This window comes from Lithobates pipiens, unplaced genomic scaffold (assembly GCF_037356315.1).
Source record: "Lithobates pipiens isolate NorthernLeopardFrog02 unplaced genomic scaffold, aLitPip1_a1.2 Scaffold_23, whole genome shotgun sequence".
Lineage (NCBI taxonomy): Eukaryota > Metazoa > Chordata > Amphibia > Anura > Ranidae > Lithobates > Lithobates pipiens.
The window spans coordinates 111,382,789-111,403,614 of NW_027507785.1; the positions used below are offsets into that span (position 1 = coordinate 111,382,789).

Here is a 20,826-nt window from a genome sequence, read left to right on the forward strand (position 1 = left end):
GATTGACAGGATAAATCATACAATTTTGAGGGAAAAGTGGAAATATCCACGTGATTGTGAAAAAGCTTTCTGTCCCAAAAAGAAATTCCCTATGACCTGCTATCGTATAGGAGGGCATTGAATAAGAGTGTGTTCTCCTAAAGAAATTCGTGGGTAAACGGATTTGTATTTGTTTTTTTGTTTTTTGTTGTCTGTATTTGGAGTGGGACTACAGGTCAAAGCTAGCTTCTAAACAGCTTCATCTGTGTATTTGGGTGTTTGGTATCTGTTTGTTTAGTGTATTGCTAATGCACAGTGTTGGTTAGAGAGCGGCAGGAATTACCATACATCTTTGAGGAAAAAGGAAAAGTGGAGGAAGTATAGGTTTTTATTTCTACACACGTGAGAGTGAAATAGCTCTGGTCCAATAAAACCAAGGCATTGATTAAGAGTGTGCCTTGTGTCTTGTATGCTGTAGAACCACAAGTCACTGGAAATTTAAACGGTTCGTATCTATTTTTTTTTTTTTTGTTCGTTTGTTGGTAGGAATCTGTCTTTGTGGGGGTTATATAGTTGTTTGTCTATTGTATAAGCAACTGGTGGAGCAACCTGGTGTGGATAGGCTAATTAGCATATCAATGGAAGCCATTGAAGGTTTCATTAGCAAGCATGGTGGGATTAGATTTCAATTTACTCACGAAAGTAAATTAACATATCAGTTTAATGAACTTTTAAAACAATGTAATACACATAACAGTCGCATATTTAATAAATCAAAAAAAGGCAGGAAACAGAGAATGGCCAATGCCTTATGCATGTTAATGAGAATGAAAGAAATTGCGGAACAAAAAGAATTAGAATGGTTTGCTGATAGAGAAAAAGTGATGGAACAGGTAAGTGATATATCAATGAGGATTGAAAAGGCTGATGCGGATGCTTGTAGTCGGATTAAACAATTAGTGGCTGAGAAATGTGTATTGCAACAGAGATTAGATGAATTAGAACAAACGTGTAAATTAAGAGAAAGTTGCATTGCCTCTTTGAATCAAAGGGAGGCTGAGAATTTGCAGTTTATCACAAGGCTTAAGGCACAAGCAGCCATAATGGAATTATCCTCCAAGTGTGCAATAGTGGAGGTACCCTCCACACATGCTCAGTGTATAGAAAAGCTAGAAGTGAAATATGAAGAAAACCCGTATGCTATTATCACTGCAAATGATAGTAATGTGATGGGAATCGATGTGGAAGAAGCAAATAAAGGTGGGATAACTGCACTTGAAATTGACTCAGGAGTTGACACTTCGGATGACTCCTCAGACAACGAAAGTGTAAAGTCTGTGCATTCCAATTGCAGTAATATTATCCAGCAATGTGGGTTTCCAGCGCCATATGCTAAAAAAATGGCCTATGCAGGGAAACCAGAACTAAAATGTTTTTTGTGTAAAAGGGGGGGTCACATTTCAAAATATTGTCGGGCGGCGAATAATGATATCGAAAGGAAATTATACCCGAAAACGACCCCAAGGCTTCAGGTGTGTTATTCAGCAAGGTGGGGTAGCCATCCAAAGCATGGAACCCATAGTAATCAAACCCATTTCCCGTGTAAAACGCAAATGCGGGGTCTAGAAACTAAAAAGCAATATGTAAGACAGTTGCTTAGAGTCAAAATGGAGATAGACGCATGGTTACTCAAATATAGCACTGGGGGAAACAATGTTAGCAGAACTTAGTGAGCTGCAAGCATGGTAAGAATATTCTGGTCAATGTTTCCCGGCTATGAAAAAGGTTTGATGTAAGTTTCAGGTTCAGAATATGATAGAGTACCTTTGGTAGGTCAGGTATGAAAGATAGCAGCCAGGACAGATTACACAGTTCTGAAGGAGAGATAAAGAATGACAGTTCACACCCTAAGCACAGCCAGCAACAAGACTGCATGAACATTCCAATATTTGCGCCCTGGGCTAATCTACCATTTTGGCTTGTATGTAATTGGACACAAATGGCATTGACATTTTTCTTGGGTAATATGGCAAAGATTTCCAATACCACTGCGTAGTATAGAAAGGTATGGCAACTATATTGCATTAATGGGAAAGGCTTTGGGGACTTAAAAAGTCAATTGTCATGATAATTGTGTGTAATCACTGTCTTTGTGTTTTCTTTTTCCAGAGACCAGGAAGAAGTTAAACTGGTTCGTATACGGACATTTGCATTTGTTTGCAGGTCTCTCAAAGTGAGAACAGTGGGAAAAATATAACAGAACAGGGGTTAGGTTATTGTAAATGCATAATCGATTATCACATGGTACCATGAGCTCATTAGTTAGTAATTGTTTGCAAACAATGAAAAATAAATAGTACTAAAAAGAGTTACAAATGAAGCTAAAATGTTGTGATGATACATATGCTTTGTTTTGTTTTTAGTTTTCCCCATTAACTAATTGTATTTCAGATTGGAATAAGCACTCTTTGCAGGAGAAAAGTCCATGGATGTTGTCAACTAAAAGTTGAGTGTTTGTCATTGTTGTATGATGGTTGTCTTGTCGTATGATGGTTGTCTTGTCATGTTGTTTGTGTGATCATGGTATGATTTTTAAGTTTTTTTACATTTTTTTTTTTATTTTTTATTTATTTTTTTTTCTTCTAAAATTTTTTTTTTTGGATATTGGTTTAGTCCTCTATGTTAGTTATATTTTTATTCAGGTGGAAAAGTAGTAGCTCTAATCCACCTGAAAGGGGGGGGGAATTGACAATGCCCTCAGTTAGAACCAGTCACCTGAAAGGGGGTAGTGCATACATCGTAAAGATACAGATAGATGCATTGTTTTTTTTTAGTTTGTAAAATTTGAAGTTTTTGAGAAGCAACACTGACGTTCAGTTTTAAATGTTTTTTGATCATACCATGGGGATCCATTTTACAGTGAGTGTAACCTAAAGAGGTCATGGTTGTTTGGATAGTTTGGTCAGAGTTGCAGAAGCCAGGAATACTGAGGTCCTGGGCTCCAAGGAGGGAACTATAAGTAAACATGGTAAGCGATCAGATATTGTGGATAAGAATTTGATACTGCTCTTGTCTTTCACTTCCAGAATCCAAGTGGAGCGAGAATTGGAGAGGCTTCTGGAACATGGATGACAGATGATCATCTGGTTGGCAGTTTGTCTGTGCCACACCATACCACAAATTAGTTCCGATAAACATCAGGAGAGAAGGAAAACTGAAAGATTCAGATTAATACCTGTTTTTTTCGTATGGACAATTTGGTGCTAATGCTGAATCTGAAAGACTGTGCCTAGCAAGAGAACTTGTGAAATATTTTTGCTGAAGTCTCTCCTGATGAATGCAAACGTGTTATTTATACATGTGCAATGGGTTGGAGGTTGGGGAAGAATTATGACACATCCAATCCGTCAAAACATGAAAATGTAAAATATGTGTTTTTTTTGTTGGAAGGAGGAATTGAAAGAAGAAAGGTTTTAATGTATTACATGTATTGATGTAACGGAGACAATATGGTGCAGGTACCCAGGAGGTTTACTGGCGCTTATGCATAATAAGGTGGCTGTTGGTCAGACTAAAAGGTGCCAGGTGATACATCAATGGGGTGAAAACTTCCTCGTAGGGGTGGTGTCTCAATCCTAGCGGTCCTAGAGAGAAGCTTTCGGTTACAGGACATGCGGGACACCAGAACTAGACACGAGGAAGATACGCCCGGTTGGTGTCTCACCTGAGAGGTTGAAACCCTGCACAGATAATGCCAGTGAATACACACAGGAGCATGCTCTGTTAAAATAAAGGGAACAAACGCTGGCTACCAGGGTACCGTAGGACTTCACCACATGGTGCTGCAACATCTCATGGTGGTTGACAAAAACCTATCACCCTATATGTGCTGAGTATACACTGAATCAGGTGCGGTTATTGTACCAGTGACTTACTCCCAAAGATGAGAATGAGGTCCATGCAGGATGCTTATTGCTGAGGAGTAACCCGAAAGAGGAGGGTTGTATTCAGCACTATATTGGGGGGGAACAATAGCTGGGATGGGTGTTGTTAATGGAGTGGACATCAGCCTCCTGAGGAACAAACTCACAGCCATAGCTTCAGAGAAGGAGAGTGACTTTGTTACCCCGGGAGATTGGTGGTATCCTTGATAACATTCAATGAAGTCACAGAAACACTCAGGTTAGAGTGGCTCCGGATTTTGTCAACCATGTTGAGAGGTTGGTAGGGAGGACAGAAACCTGTCATTGGCTCTGGCGCGCACTCTGTGGCAGGTGGAAATATCAGCCAACATCAAGCTGATTGTACTGTCTCTGTATGAAGGGGCAGTGGCCTGATGAGTTAGCATCACCGCTTAGTAAGATTTTGCCAAAACACGTTGCTTACACTAATCCAAAGTAGTGGTCGAATGCCTGTATGGGTGGTGCTAAGTTGGATTGTGAAAGGTGTTATGCTGTATGTTCTCATATACAGAAGTGCAGACTTGGTCTGTATATTTGGTGGCATCAATGGGCTTACTGACTGGGGACTCTATCTTGTTGCATTTGAGGCTATATCACACATGTGATCAGAGAAGATGAACGCTGGAGGCAGGTTGATATTTCCCTTTGTCGGAAGCATGACCATGACGTCCTTTGTAGGCCAGGTCAATACATGGGGAGGAACGAATAATGTTGGGAAGTTATTTCTCTCTGTATTCTGGATGGAGAGGACATTGCTGGGAAGAAGGCACCCAGGTATTATTTAGGACATAGGCGAGTTTTTGTTTCTTTGTCCTAAAGAATACCGGTGTAGTGTTAGTCAAGGGACTAGAGGGTTCCTTGAACCTAACCGTAGGTAGAGGTGCATGGTATACAATGGGCATGATCTCTGAAATCCAGGCACTGGGGTGGAATTGTGTGGGTTTGGTAATTGTTGTAAACTTATATGTGTAGTTAAGCGATATTTATCTAGAAGGGTCTCCCATTTGTCTATGCAAGTTGAGGGATGATTTGACGGTGAGCTCTCTGTGTACAAATTGGAGACGTTGCTGCCAAGTCAGAGCCCTGCAACGCCGCTGCGAGCAAGCCTGCCTAATCCCGACCCGTAGTTACAGTAAAAGGTTATAGGAGGTTGGGAGCGGGATGCGTAATACATATATATGTATATATTACGGTAATAAGTTGATTTATGTTCGTGGTATAGTGTGACCTATGGGTATTGTAGGCTAGTAATATGGGCACGAAAGGCCCTCCTCAAGACTCTGGGTCTGAAAGCTGGGTGATATGTTGCTCTGAATGGGTGCTGGTGAATGGTGAATGAATGGACACCCCTTGCCTGTACTGCCGTCCTGAAGATACCCAAGATACAGAATGGTGACATGGAAGCTGTCGCTGAAGAATGGTGGAGGTGTGTCACTCAGTGGCAAAGCGGCACGTGTTGGGAGACATCACATGGTAAAACAATTATGGACTGCGCCATAGGACCTGCTTCTGCACACGTTGAAAACACAGCGTGGTAAGACAATTGTGTACTGTTCCATGAGAGATGTCTCTGGAGCGCTCGTTGAAAACAACCATGCGTTACACAAGCTAAGGACTGTGCTACAGGTACTGGTTCGGAAGCACATGTTGGGGAACCACATACGTTAAGACAGTTATGGATTGTTCAAAAGGAGCCGTGTCTGAAGAAGGGTGGTATGCGCCTTTTAGGCGCAAAGTGGAATATGTTGGAAGTGAATAAGAAGTAACGTTATATATCTAAAGTTCTACACATTTGTTGGTACAGCCGAACTCAGCCATATTGATGTTTGCATGACACATGTTTAGAATGTGTAGAGGAATGTGGCAGAATCTGCATAGCAAAGGAGTTATCTTCAGCCCACCTGGTGTACACAAAGCTTCAAAGAGATTGATGACGAAGATGGCCCAGGGCACATCAGATGCATACTGGCCACAAAAGCCAAGTATGGCAGGGCAGTCAGTAATATTAGGAGGGCTGTCATGTGAACACTGATTGGTCCAAACCAAATGGGACTGGCAGTAGGGTGTGGTATGGCTGAGGTATGTTTAACAAAAAGGATTGCAACCATGAGGTGGCCCTCTTTATTCCATCAGGAGACCCAGTCATGAGGATCGATAAGTATAAGGCTTATATTGCACTGTGATTGTATGCTATGTATTATTGTAACTTCTACTGATACTTGATGCACGTTTTCTTATTTCCTTGGGAAATAAATGAGATTTAATTGACCTTAGACTGTGTATTGATTTCATAGCCAAGGGTGGTAGCATTGTGGTATTAACAATAACATGTGCTTGGCGTAATAGATTGATAGATTAGCTAAACTATAGGGACTAGCAAAGGAATACATAACTGATAATAGTAGTACTAGACTGAATTGATCAGTTACTTCACATCCCATCATCCAAATATGCAGTTTAGTTACGTCCTTGCTAAGAGATACATCTGTGGTTGTCTGCATACAATGGTTGATTAAAAATGAACTTTATTATATGAATACAGTCATCTTACCTAACAATCCATGAACGCTTGCAGAAAATTTATGATCGTCCAAAGTATAGAATCCTAAGAAATCAGTGTGTAGAGGATCGTCTTTCGGAAAATGATGTAAAAGAATGACAAATTGTGCCCCTTCTCCAAATGATAGTGTTACATTGTTTTTCTTACTGACAACCAGGTTAAGCCTGCCATAATAAAAGAAAAAAAAAATATATAACCAAAGTAAAATACAGTGCCTGAATTTTAGAATAGCCGACATGATCTAGGTTGGTAGGACTGCAGCACAAAGCCACCCAAACATGATATCTTAATCTGTTCAATTAAAGGTCCCAGAGCATAGGTAGTTTTGGATGCAATTTAGCATGTTTGCTCCTATGTAGGAATGGAGTTAATTTATGGGGGTCAATAGAAAGAAAAAACAAAACAAAAAACGACTGCGCTTGAGAGATAGCCATGTGGTTGATTTGAAAAGGATGGAATGAAAAAGTCTTCACTAATCAAACCACCATGTCAGCTGTGCTGCCACTCATAACAGGTCAGGGGAAACCCAGAAGAAACTAATGCCTCGTACACCCGACCAGACTTTCTGGCAGACTAGGTCCGATGGTCTTCCCGATGGACTTTTGGTGCAGTTCCGACGGACTTTCCGAATGAACGGACTTGGCCACACACAATCACACCAAAGTCCGACGGATTTGAAGGTGATGACGTACAACCGGACTAGAATAAGGAAGTTCATAGCCAATTGCTGCCCTAGCGTCGGTTTTCATCCGTCGGACTAGCATACACACGAACGGATTTCTCCATAGGAACTGGGTCCGGCGGAGTTCCAGTGGAAAAATTTAAAACATGTTCCATCTCTAAAGTCCATCAGATTTTTGGACAGCAAAGGTCCGATGGAGCCCACACATGATCGAATTGTCCGACGGATTTGTTCCGTCAGACCTTTACTGTCAAAAAGTCCGGTCGTGTGTACGCGCCATGAAAAGGAAAAAAGAACAGAGCAGAGCGGCTCTGAAGAAGAGGGGACACCCTTGAAATGCGTCAACTGCTTTTGGATTATACATCCCACCATTGTTACTGGCCAGCGCATCTTGCTGGATGATGCAAAGAACTTTACACTATATGCTTGACATATTACCCATTTGTCACGGAAGGGATGCCTAACACAGGCATCCAGCACAGAATAAACAGATCAATGGGCTGCACTGAGGAATGAGGCTCGAAAGGTAAGTGAAAATATAAATATTTATTAAGGAAAAAGGCACACCTGCAAACCAAACAAACACAGCAAACCATAAACAAGCAAGAACACAAATAATACACAGCAAACCCCAAAACCCTAAACTAACTAACTAACTATATACATGGAAAGGGAACACATATATAACAAGGCAGGGATGAGAGACAAGGGGAACAGGAGGCCAGGTGGAGGAAGCGGAGCCAAGGCAGGGATCAGGGGACAAGTCACAGGTATAGGGAACAGAGTCCAGGACAGGACAGGAAGCAAATCAGGAACAGGTCTCAGGCAACAGGTCAGGCAGGGACAAGGCTAGCAGGAAGGATTCTGAAGCAATGAGCCTCAGTGAAGGGCGGGCTTATATACTTCCAAGCCATACCACTTCAGGTGCAGCTGGATTATTAGAATGTCTGTTTGCTGGGAGACACCCGCTGGTGACCACCAGAACTGCAACCTTTGATGGCAAAATAAACAGTGACACCAGCAGGCGATCCCAGCAACAACACCGTTCCTGACAGTTCCCCCCCCTAAGGGGTGGCCTCCGGACACTCCATTCTGCCCTTGACCTGACAGTACATGTAAATGGGGAAAAGTCCAGAAAAGTCTCCCCTGTGACTGCCGACTTCCTTGCGCTCTCCGGCCAGAGTCTCTTAACCAACTGGGAGGCATGCCACCCAAGTCCGACAATGGAACATGTATCCCACCACCAGGGTCTGGAAGTTTAGATCTGGAAATAAAAACAGGCTGGGCAACGTGCTTCGGGTCATCGGGCTGGGCAGCAAGCATCGGGTCATCAGGCTGGGCAGCAAGCATCGGGTCATCAGGCTGGGCAGCAAGCATCGGGTCATCAGGCTGGGCAGCAAGCATCGGGTCATCAGGCTGGGCAGCAAGCATCGGGTCATCAGGCTGGGCAGCAAGCATCGGGTCATCAGGCTGGGCAGCAAGCATCGGGTCATCAGGCTGGGCAGCAAGCATCGGATCATCAGGCTGGGCAGCAAGCATCGGATCATCAGGCTGGGCAGCAAGCATCGGATCATCAGGCTGGGCAGCAAGCATCGGATCATCAGGCTGGGCAGCAAGCATCGGATCATCAGGCTGGGCAGCAAGCATCGGATCATCAGGCTGGGCAGCAAGCATCGGATCATCAGGCTGGGCAGCAAGCATCGGATCATCAGGCTGGGCAGCAAGCATCGGATCATCAGGCTGGGCAGCAAGCATCGGATCATCAGGCTGGGCAGCAAGCATCGGATAATCAGGCTGGGCAGCAAGCATCGGATCATCAGGCTGGGCAGCAAGCATCGGATCATCAGGCTGGGCAGCAAGCATCGGATCATCAGGCTGGGCAGCAAGCATCGGATCATCAGGCTGGGCAGCAAGCATCGGATCATCAGGCTGGGCAGCAAGCATCGGATAATCAGGCTGGGCAGCAAGCATCGGATAATCAGGCTGGGCAGCAAGCATCGGATAATCAGGCTGGGCAGCAAGCATCGGATCATCAGGCTGGGCAGCAAGCATCGGATCATCAGGCTGGGCAGCAAGCATCGGATCATCAGGCTGGGCAGTAGACTTGGCAGCAAGCACCGGGTCATCAGGCTGGGCAGTAGGCTTGGCAGAAAGCAACGGGTCATCAGGCTGGGCAGCAAACACTGGGTCATCAGCCTGGGCAGTAGGCTTGGCAGCGAGCTCCGGGTCATCAGGCTGGGCAGCGAGCTCCGGGTCATCAGGCTGGGCAGCGAGCTCCGGGTCATCAGACTGGAAGGCCGGAACATCAGACTGCAAGGCATCGGACTGGAAGGCCGGGACATCAGACTGCAAGGCATCGGACTGGAAGGCCGGGACATCAGACTGCAAGGCATCGGACTGGAAGGCCGGGACATCAGACTGCAAGGCATCGGACTGGAAGGCCGGGACATCAGACTGCAAGGCATCGGACTGGAAGGCCGGGACATCAGACTGCAAGGCATCAGACTGGAAGGCCGGGACATCAGACTGCAAGGCATCAGACTGGAAGGCCGGGACATCAGACTGCAAGGCATCAGACTGGAAGGCCGGGACATCAGACTGCAAGGCATCGGACTGGAGGGCCGGGACATCAGACTGCAAGGCATCAGACTGGAAGGCCGGGACATCAGACTGCAAGGCATCGGACTGGAAGGCCGGGACATCAGACTGCAAGGCATCAGACTGGAAGGCCGGGACATCAGACTGGAAGGCATCAGACTGGAAGGCCGGAACATCAGACTGCAAGGCATCGGACTGGAAGGCCGGGACATCAGACTGCAAGGCATCGGACTGGAAGGCCGGGACATCAGACTGCAAGGCATCGGACTGGAAGGCCGGGACATCAGACTGCAAGGCATCGGACTGGAAGGCCGGGACATCAGACTGCAAGGCATCGGACTGGAAGGCCGGGACATCAGACTGCAAGGCATCGGACTGGAAGGCCGGGACATCAGACTGCAAGGCATCGGACTGGAAGGCCGGGACATCAGACTGCAAGGCATCAGACTGGAAGGCCGGGACATCAGACTGCAAGGCATCAGACTGGAAGGCCGGGACATCAGACTGCAAGGCATCAGACTGGAAGGCCGGGACATCAGACTGCAAGGCATCGGACTGGAGGGCCGGGACATCAGACTGCAAGGCATCAGACTGGAAGGCCGGGACATCAGACTGCAAGGCATCGGACTGGAAGGCCGGGACATCAGACTGCAAGGCATCAGACTGGAAGGCCGGGACATCAGACTGCAAGGCATCAGACTGGAAGGCCAGGACATCAGACTGCAAGGCATCAGACTGGAAGGCCAGGACATCAGACTGGAAGGCATCAGACTGGAAGGCCGGGACATCAGACTGGAAGGCATCAGACTGGAAGGCCGGGACATCAGACTGCAAGGCATCAGACTGGAAGGCCGGGACATCAGACTGCAAGGCATCAGACTGGAAGGCCGGGACATCAGACTGCAAGGCATCAGACTGGAAGGCCGGGACATCAGACTGCAAGGCATCAGACTGGAAGGCCGGGACATCAGACTGCAAGGCATCAGACTGCAAGGCATCAGACTGCAAGGCATCAGACTGCAAGGCATCAGACTGCAAGGCCGGGACATCAGACTGCAAGGCATCAGACTGGAAGGCCGGGACATCAGACTGCAAGGCATCAGACTGGAAGGCCAGGACATCAGACTGCAAGGCATCAGACTGGAAGGCCAGGACATCAGACTGCAAGGCATCAGACTGGAAGGCCGGGACATCAGACTGGAAGGCATCAGATTGGAAGGCCGGGACATCAGACTGCAAGGCATCAGACTGGAAGGCCGGGACATCAGACTGCAAGGCATCAGACTGGAAGGCCGGGACATCAGACTGCAAGGCATCAGACTGGAAGGCCGGGACATCAGACTGCAAGGCATCAGACTGGAAGGCCGGGACATCAGACTGCAAGGCATCAGACTGCAAGGCATCAGACTGCAAGGCCGGGACATCAGACTGCAAGGCATCAGACTGGAAGGCCGGGACATCAGACTGCAAGGCATCAGACTGCAAGGCCGGGACATCAGACTGCAAGGCATCAGACTGCAAGGCCGGGACATCAGACTGCAAGGCGTCAGACTGCAAGGCGTCAGACTGCAAGGCGTCAGACTGCAAGGCGTCAGACTGCAAGGCGTCAGACTGCAAGGCCGGGACATCAGGCTGGAAGGCGTCAGGCTGGAAGGCCGGGGCAGCAGGCTGGAAGGCGTCAGGCTGGAAGGCCGGGGCAGCAGGCTGGAAGGCGTCAGGCTGGAAGGCCGGGGCAGCAGGCTGGAAGGCGTCAGGCTGGAAGGCCGGGGCAGCAGGCTGGAAGGCGTCAGGCTGGAAGGCCGGGGCAGCAGGCTGGAAGGCGTCAGGCTGGAAGGCCGGGGCAGCAGGCTGGAAGGCGTCAGGCTGGAAGGCCGGGGCAGCAGGCTGGAAGGCCGGGGCAGCAGGCTGGAAGGCGTCAGGCTGGTAGGCCGGGGCAGCAGGCTGGAAGGCGTCAGGCTGGAAGGCCGGGGCAGCAGGCTGGAAGGTGTCAGGCTGGAAGGCGTCAGGCTGGAAGGCCGGGGCAGCAGGCTGGAAGGCGTCAGGCTGGAAGGCCGGGACAGCAGGCTGGACAACAGGCAGAGACACTGGCACAACAGGCTGAACAGCAGGCATTGGAACATCAGGTGCGGAGGCAGAAGTGGGGGATGACAGAATGGTATGGGTTGGGAAAAACTTCCGTTTCTTTTTGGTTTTAGCAACTGAAGATTTGTATGTGGGTACAGGGCTGTAGGTAGTGGATGCAGCTGGTAAGAGCGAAGAGTGGAAGGATGGTAAAACAGAGGGAGCAGAACTTGAGGGGAGATTCAATGGAACTGATGAAGGCAGCTGAGAAGTAGCAGAGGGGTTAAAGGCTGGGTAGGTACAGCAGGAGGAAACAGGGTACTGGTACTTCATTGGTAGCAGGGTGTATGGGTCAGAAATTGTGGTTGTTGGGGGTAATAGAGAGGAAGATAACCCAGCAGGCTGGTATCTGGACACAGAAATGGGTGGTTGGGAGCTGACAGAAGCTGAGTACAACAAGCTTGACCAGGCCTGTAATAATGGTTGCACAAAATCTGGTTTGCACATGGTTTGCCTGACCAGAGACTGCACTGAATCAATACATGCCGCAAGCACCTGTTTAGGACAAGCTGAGTATTGCTCAAAGAAAAAGGCTGAGTCATCTTCCAACAGCCACACCAAAGACTCTACCTGAGCTGCACTAAAAGGTGGTGTATAGTCATCACCTCCACTAGAAGCATCAGACAGAGCCAACTCTGTACAGATCCAAATCAATGGTTGCACATCCTCAAACAGAAAACTGCCCTGATCAACAAAAACATGGGCTATACGGATACATTCCAGCAGTTGCTCTCTAGTGTATTCACCTAATGTCTGATGACAAAAATCTCTGTCATCTGTTGCCAGAAGCGAAAGATACAGGATATCATCCAGATGCATTTTTCTTGGCAATAGCAAGTGTCCAGATCCTATTCCCAAGTGCAGCCGATCTGTTAGTATGGCTTCAGAATTCTGTCACGGAAGGGATGCCTAACACAGGCATCCAGCACAGAATAAACAGATCAATGGGCTGCACTGAGGAATGAGGCTCGAAAGGTAAGTGAAAATATAAATATTTATTAAGGAAAAAGGCACACCTGCAAACCAAACAAACACAGCAAACCATAAACAAGCAAGAACACAAATAATACACAGCAAACCATAAACAAGCAAGAACACAAATAATACACAGCAAACCCCAAAACCCTAAACTAACTAACTAACTATATACATGGAAAGGGAACACATATATAACAAGGCAGGGATGAGAGACAAGGGGAACAGGAGGCCAGGTGGAGGAAGCGGAGCCAAGGCAGGGATCAGGGGACAAGTCACAGGTATAGGGAACAGAGTCCAGGACAGGACAGGAAGCAAATCAGGAACAGGTCTCAGGCAACAGGTCAGGCAGGGACAAGGCTAGCAGGAAGGATTCTGAAGCAATGAGCCTCAGTGAAGGGCGGGCTTATATACTTCCAAGCCATACCACTTCAGGTGCAGCTGGATTATTAGAATGTCTGTTTGCTGGGAGACACCCGCTGGTGACCACCAGAACTGCAACCTTTGATGGCAAAATAAACAGTGACACCAGCAGGCGATCCCAGCAACAACACCGTTCCTGACACCATTTGAAAGTATGCATTTTTATCCTTTATACATTAAAGTGTTGCCAAGGTAATACGCAAGGGCTGGTGCGCCTTCTGTTCTTTTTTACTTTTTAGAGTTAATATGTGGGGTTAAGGGTTGGGGGTTAAGAGGTTTACTTTCATTTGTGAGGTTAAAATTAAGGCTAGGATTTTTAAAGCTGGTGCTGCCAGATTCTTAAAAAAAAAAAAAAAAAAATAAAAGTCTAAATTAAATTTCCATACCCTTCCTTCTTGACAGAGGTTTTCTTCTCCCATGTGTATTCCCTCTTGTTTTTACCCATCATGATAGTGATTGTCTCAGTTGTCACTTCAATTCTCAGTTTCAGCTTTCTGTTTACAATTCCTAGTTTTCCAAAGTAGGTTTCCTTTGATATCACATTATTGCCTGTTTGCTTCTTTCCAATAATTTCACCATTGACCGCAATGCCTACAGAAGAGAATATAATAAAGAATCAGAATATTCTATTCCAGTAGCATATGAATGTTAAACTGGTGATGCATTGAAGTGAATAATCTAATAGGGTTAGGTTAAATTGTATATAAATATCAAGGTGGGGGGGGGGGTTTAAATATGATTCAGTTCATGTGTAATAAAAGGATGATACTGCGGGGCATTGAACCAGCAAATGAGGACAGGAAAGACATGTGTATGCTTATTCTAAAATGTTAAAAATAGGCAAAATACATTAGTTATTAATTTCAAGTAGGGATGAGCCGAACATCCCCCGGTTCGGTTCGCACCAGAACCTTTGAACGGACCAAAAATTCGTACGAACTTTAGAACGTTCGAAATCAAAAGTGCTAATTTTAAAGGCTAATATGCAAGATATGCAACAGACAACACCAGCAATAAGGGGTATCTTCAGGTGTATACTGTGCTGGAGGCACACAACACCCACTTTAACTCCTGCAGATGCCTGTATTAGAGAACACCAGCAAAAAAGGGTAGATACAGGTGTATACTGTGCTGGAGCCACACAACACCCACTTTAACTCCTGCAGATGCCAGAGAAAGGAACACTGTCCCTGCCTATCTTGCTCTTTCCCTGCACACTGGAACACACTACACAAGACCGCCACGCTGGCGGCCTTATATAGTTTGGGGAGTGTATTAAACCCCCTGAGCTATAATTGGCCACAGGCATCCTGCCTATGGCCAATTATGGCTTTCCTCGCTGCCGGCACTGATTGGCCAAGCAAGCGGGGTCACAGTGCATGCTTGGCCAATCATGAGCCAGCAATGCACTGCAATGGCGTAGTGCATTGTAGGCCATTCGTACCACACAAATTTGGTGCGAATGGTCCACAAAGTTCTAAATTCGCCGAACAGACGATGTTCAAGTCGAACATGGGTTCGAGTCGAACACCGAGCTCATCCCTAATTTCAAGTGCACAAAAAAATTCTGTCTTAAGTATGGTAACTCACTGGAAGAATCCCACGAAGAAAAGATATTTATATTAATAGTTCTTTTCACTTTTAGCCATAATGCGTTGTTGTACATCAGGAGCGGTCCGTAATGCAGAGTGCAGGTGCGCCGGCCCCCTATCTATGTGTCCGGCCCCCTAATCTACAGGGATAGATTCCAATATTTTTTTTTTTAAGCACCTCATAAGAGCCAGAGGCTCTAAGGGCCGGTTCACACTATTTCGATGCGAGAACTCTGTGAATCAACTGCGGGTTCCCGCATCGCACCTGGCATGCACGGCAGTTCACACTGCCATATGCAAACTGCTGGGGGGTGTCATATGTTAATGACACCCCCATTTCAGCTCGCATATCCCACTGCGAACTGACAGTTCGGACATGAATCGGATCGCATATGTGGGAACACACATGCGATCCTATTCTGGTCCGAACTGAAAAAAGGGTCCTGTGCGTGTTTGCATTGCGATACTATCTGTATGGCTGACATCGCACCCGCACAGACATCACATGTAATGTGAACAGCAGTGTGCTGAGAATTACATGCAATGTCTGCCATCGCAATAGTGTGAACCGGCCCTAATAGTTTTCAAAAATGGATGGGCTCAGGATGCAGAGCACTGCACCCACTCAGTTGTGTGATATTAGCAAATGAATATTGTCTTCCCGATTCTCCTTTCGGCCAATCAGGATGTGGGTCATAAGACCCATCAACCGATTGGCTGAAAGGAGAAGTGATCCTATTGGTTGCCTAGGAAAAGTAGGGAAGAGGAGGAAGGAGACTCACTGCGGAAGCCGCAGCATCGGCTGGAGCAAGCACTGCCCAGGGGGATGGTGCAGGGGACCCGACCAAAATATACCACCAGCCGCCACTGTTGTACATTCACCTATCAGCCAAAATTAGTGGATATTCCCTCAAGATTCACCCAGTGAAATTTATGTTCCCTGACATTTGCAACATCTTTTCTTCAATAATATAAGGTCTTTACTGTAACATTTATCCTGTATAATAAAAAGGTAAATATTACCTTTCCCTGCACATGCACCTGACATTTTCTAATCCTGTTTTAGATTTAGGCCTCTTTCACACTGACGTCCCGTTCAGGCCCGCCTGTCAGTTTTTCAGGCGGACCTGAACGGGTGCTCCATAGAGCTCTATGGAGCGTCGGATGTCAGCGGTGACATGTCCGCTGACATCCGACCCGCTCCGATCCGAAAAAGTGTAACGGAGGAAAAAGCTATTTTTCCATCTGTCTGCGGATCGGATCGGGTGACGACGGGCACTGCGGTCCGTCGTCATCCGATCTCCCATAGGGGAGAGCGGCGCTGTGACAGGTCCGTCCCTGCACAGTGTGCAGAGACGGAGCTGTCATCTCCCTGCTCAGCGGGGATCGGCGGAGTGATCCCCGCTGAGCAAACGGACATCCACAGGGCGGATCAGAACTGATCCGCCCCGTGTGAAAGGACCCTAAATGTCCCCTGGTTGAGCTGTTAGATCATTGCATTAAGTAAGATTGAATCGGTAAGAGAAAATTTAATTAACCACTTGCGGACCACCCCACGCCCATATACTGCAGCAGCTCCATGCCAGATCACTTACCTACGTGATCTGATACTACTGGGTCTGGGGCACACACGTACCATCGTCAACTCTCTCTCGCTGTGTTTGGACACAATCAGAGGGCCCGCAGGGAGATAGGCAGAACAGCGGTCCTTGTTTAAATAGGCAGACCGTCGCTCTGCGAGGGGAATGTACTGAGCCTGTGTTTCTGCTAAGCAGTCAAAGCACATTTTTTTTTCCGGCACACTCTACCAGATTTCATTATTTAACTTCTCACAGTACTGTACTAATTTACTTGGGTTTATCAGAATCCTTTACTTTGGGTTTCTTAGAACAATGGAACTTTCTCAGAGTTCCTCTTATTGCCATCACCCGAACGGACTTCTACTGAGGCACATTTATTAACATACAATCTTACCATTTTTAATTTAGTTATCTGCCTAGAGTATCCTTCAAACCCAGCAGACCTGGTGACCACTCTGATAAGGAAGTATTGACACACACACCATGCAGTGCTCAGAGTGAGATAACAATTTATTTTGCAGCCTGAGATTTTATTGAAAAAGCGCTTATGTTCTTTGTACACGTGAGTTTGATAATTTTTTATTAAATTACTTGAAACGAAAAACGGAGTTACACTATTGTGGTCCCTGCTTTCTTCCTTTATATCTATCCCATTACCTATGATGATTTATGTGGATGGAGACATACCGCAGAGGAAATAGCCACACTTGAAAGTTTTCCAGAAAAGGACAACACCCCAAAAACAGCCTTTGTATACCTACAAGCATATATGATCCTCCAAATATAATTTTGAGCAGGATCTATTAAATCTGGTAAGCCCCCATTTTATGTGGTGGAGGGTTCACGCGGTGATTGTGTGACTATTCCTTGGAGGAGGTGTAGGACTGTTTTCACTTCATCGTATCACATACAGATATTTTGGAAAATTCGGAGAACTCTTCACTGGTTTTCATGCTGTTTTTCCATTTCCATTTTTTCTGGACACATCTTTTCATATATTTATCTGGACATTCTAGCTTTGCATATACAGCAATGAATGTTTAAATGTTTTTTATTTCTTTGCACAGTCCAATATATGTATTGATTTCATTGGTCACATTGTAATGTGGTAAAAACAAATAAGCGCTACACTGTTTTTCACAAAATTTATTACGTCACATTTGTACACCTAGATGTTGTGTTAGCTGCTGTTTGTATATTGGTTACACATTTGAATAGCGCAGTGTTTTTGGATTGTTTTGAAATTTATTTTTGGACTCCAGCTCAAAAGGGAAAAATGACCTCACAAAGAAAGCCCAACCCTCCTTACATTAATATATGATAAAATACAAGCATTAATTAAAACAAGCAGTGGAAAATTACTGAGTACGTGCAGAAACAATATACACCCCCAAATTCATATAGAAACTAGCCACGGGAAAGGCTAGTAGAGAAAATAGATTGTTCTTGAGAACATTTGTTCTCAATAAGAGGAACCTAACATAACTCTTAACTCCTAACAGACTATGTAAATATATTTACCTTAAAATGGATACTCATATTATAGGTTACAATATCTAAGATGGCAGGCAATAAGCTAAAACAAACATTAAGCTAAAATATCCCTTCAGTCCTGATCACAGAAGCCTTTGTTTTTATCTCTTGTTTATTCTTCCAACCTCAACTAATTAGAATTTTTTCGGGTCTTGCGCCTTTTCCTTTTCCCAGCTGGTCTTACCTCCTCATGATTTTTCCCACTTATTCTTTTCCCATTGGCACAGCCATTGCTGCCCATGGGCTGGGTTTTTCAAATGATAGAGATGGCTTTTAGGAAGATGGGAATCATTCAAATTTTTGCTATATGTTCATCCTCACCTTTTGTTCCGATTTCACGTCTTTCCCCTGAATTACTTTGGATCATCGTTGACTCCTTTGTTTATTGGGCCTCTTGCCATGCCGAATTTTGATACTGTGTGGAGAATTTTCCTTTGCAGCTGGCAGAATTCGTTGTTGCACTTTTCATGGCCTACACTGGTGGCTGGTATTACCTGAGACATTTTGTTTTAGGCCCCTTCATTCTTATCATTCGTGTATGGGGTAACAATGTAGGGCATTACCGGCCTGTAGATTCCACCTCTTCTATTGGGCATAGTATTGTTCCATGTTGTGCCAGTTTTACCTATCTATTGTTTGGTCCAACATTGTTCCCCCTTTTCTGGTTTTGGCCTGTCACATACTTTGTTATGGTTTCTAGTTCTTGTTTTGAGCTGTTTCGCCGCAAGGTGATTGCCAATATTTTCTAATTTGTCCACAGGATTGGTGGCATTGTTATCTGCCGCTGGGGTCTTGTGGGAGAGAACAGTATTTATTGAGACCTGATGGGGTTAATTTAAATGATTGGCCTAAAGATGTTCACCTCTGCCTACAATTTGGTATCGAGCAGGTGCTGGCTGCGGTGAGGTGCTCGTCAGTGTACCACTGACTTGCGTGTGGTGGTTTTGACCTTGCCAGCAATTGATGCTGCTTTATGGGCTATGCCCTCAAGTTAAATTCTGGGGTCAGTCTAATGCCTGTCTGGCACTGATGGTAAGGGCAGGCCTCTTAGACTATGTGAGTTCATATTTATGGGTGCTCATGGTATACCGTGAATGGCATTGTTTGATATATTTGGAAAGTTGTACTTTTGAAAAGTTCAATAAAGCTGTGGCCTTGCCCTATTTCCAAGTTAATCAGCTTTGTGTCTTTTTGGGGAGACAAGGTATTGGTTTATTATTTGGTCATAAATGAGCCTATGCTTCTCAGCAGTCACGTAAATTTTTGTAACAAAACACTGCGCTATTCTTACAAAAAAAATAAATATAAATCACACAAGAGAGCTGCTAACACATCACCGGGGTATCAAGTGTAAGGTAAACAATGTTATAAAAAAGTGTAGCGCTTCTCACAACTTCAAATTTCAAATATCCTTAATCTTACTTATAGGTGTAAAGTTACAGTGAAAAAATCCCACTATAAAGTAGTGCTCATAACACATAGATTCTTACATAAATTGCATATATAAGTGACTCAAAAAAAGAAGGTTTTACCAAAAAAATGTCCAAGAAGCAAAATATAAAGGAAAAAAGGGGAAAAAACAAAGTCCCAATAGTAAAATACAGAGTCCTTTGTGTATAGTGTCTTTATATAGTCCACAAGTGTGTAGGAAATATATTACACCTCCTTTCAAAAAGGTTCATGCATTAGTCTCGTGAGATTCCCGTCACCAGGCGAATTGAAGGCTTACCGGAGTTATTGGATCCTCACAAATTTACATTTGGGGGATCATACAAGCTTTTGCAACTATGTGCAGATTCACCCAGCAACCAGTTATCCAGGGGGACCTCAAATGTAGGCAATCACTTCATACGTTGAGAGGTATTTTAACTCCAGCCAGATATACCCATAGGCATGTTAAGAACATAGGAAGAAAATAACAGGGACCAAAAATAGCGTAATTCCGTTTTTATAGAAACAAATAGAAAATAAAAGTACAAAACTCACATGTGTACAGTGGTTTGAGCGCTTAACAGGATAAAACACAATTGCAGCAGAGTGCTGCAATTGTGTTTTTTCCCCTTTTTTCCTTTATATTTTGCTTGGAAATTTTTTTGGTAAAACCTTCTTTTTTTGAGTCACTTATATATGCAATTTATGTAAGAATCCATGTGTTATGAGCACTACTTTATAGTGGGATTTTTTCACTGTAACTTTACACCTATAAGTAAGATTAAGGATATTTGATATTTGAAGTTGTGAGAAGCGCTACACTTCTCAGCAGTCACGAACAGTAAGAAATTGTTGTGCTGCTTTGGATCTTCAAACGGGACAATGAGGCTGTATAAAACAGTAAGATTTTCATTAGACCTAGGTAGGTTATCTGTGTTGGGATTATAAAGTTCTCCATAATATTCTCTGCAGCAATCGGTATAACTATCATCAGAATTTTTATGTGTACATTAGTATAACAGAGACAAAAGATCACACACAATGTAGAACATACCAATTTCTTGGTCCTCAACAAGATTCAAAATCACTCCAGGCTCCTCTTGTATGTTAAAGCACAAAGCATCATTCTTGCTTGGAACACTTATCACAAAATGGGGATCAGAATCAACTGTTAAGATAAATTTATTTAAAAAATATAACTTTCTTCTTGAGTTACAATCATATGACAATATGATAGAGAGTGGTCTATGATTTTTATGAAGGGATAGTAAGAGAGAAGCAGCAAATAATTCACATTCTGTAGCTCTGTATAAGACTGGTGACATGATGACATCTTCAGCTATTCTGAACCATAAGGATAAAGCAACTAATGCCGTGGACACACGATCGG

At 45.0% G+C, this 20,826-nt stretch overlaps 1 protein-coding gene across 1 annotated transcript in view; it reads right to left on the reverse strand.

Moving 5' to 3' along the window:
* The window catches only part of LOC143927810 (inter-alpha-trypsin inhibitor heavy chain H3-like), a 208,280-nt gene that overhangs the window by 24,095 nt on the left and 163,359 nt on the right, over positions 1–20,826 (reverse strand). Inside the window, exons 19-21 of the mRNA XM_077452192.1 lie at positions 20,491–20,604; positions 13,687–13,891; positions 6,493–6,665 (exon numbers count right to left, since the gene is read on the reverse strand). Of these exons, the coding sequence (XP_077308318.1) occupies positions 6,493–6,665; positions 13,687–13,891; positions 20,491–20,604 (492 nt within the window). The remainder of the gene's footprint in view (positions 1–6,492; positions 6,666–13,686; positions 13,892–20,490; positions 20,605–20,826) is intronic.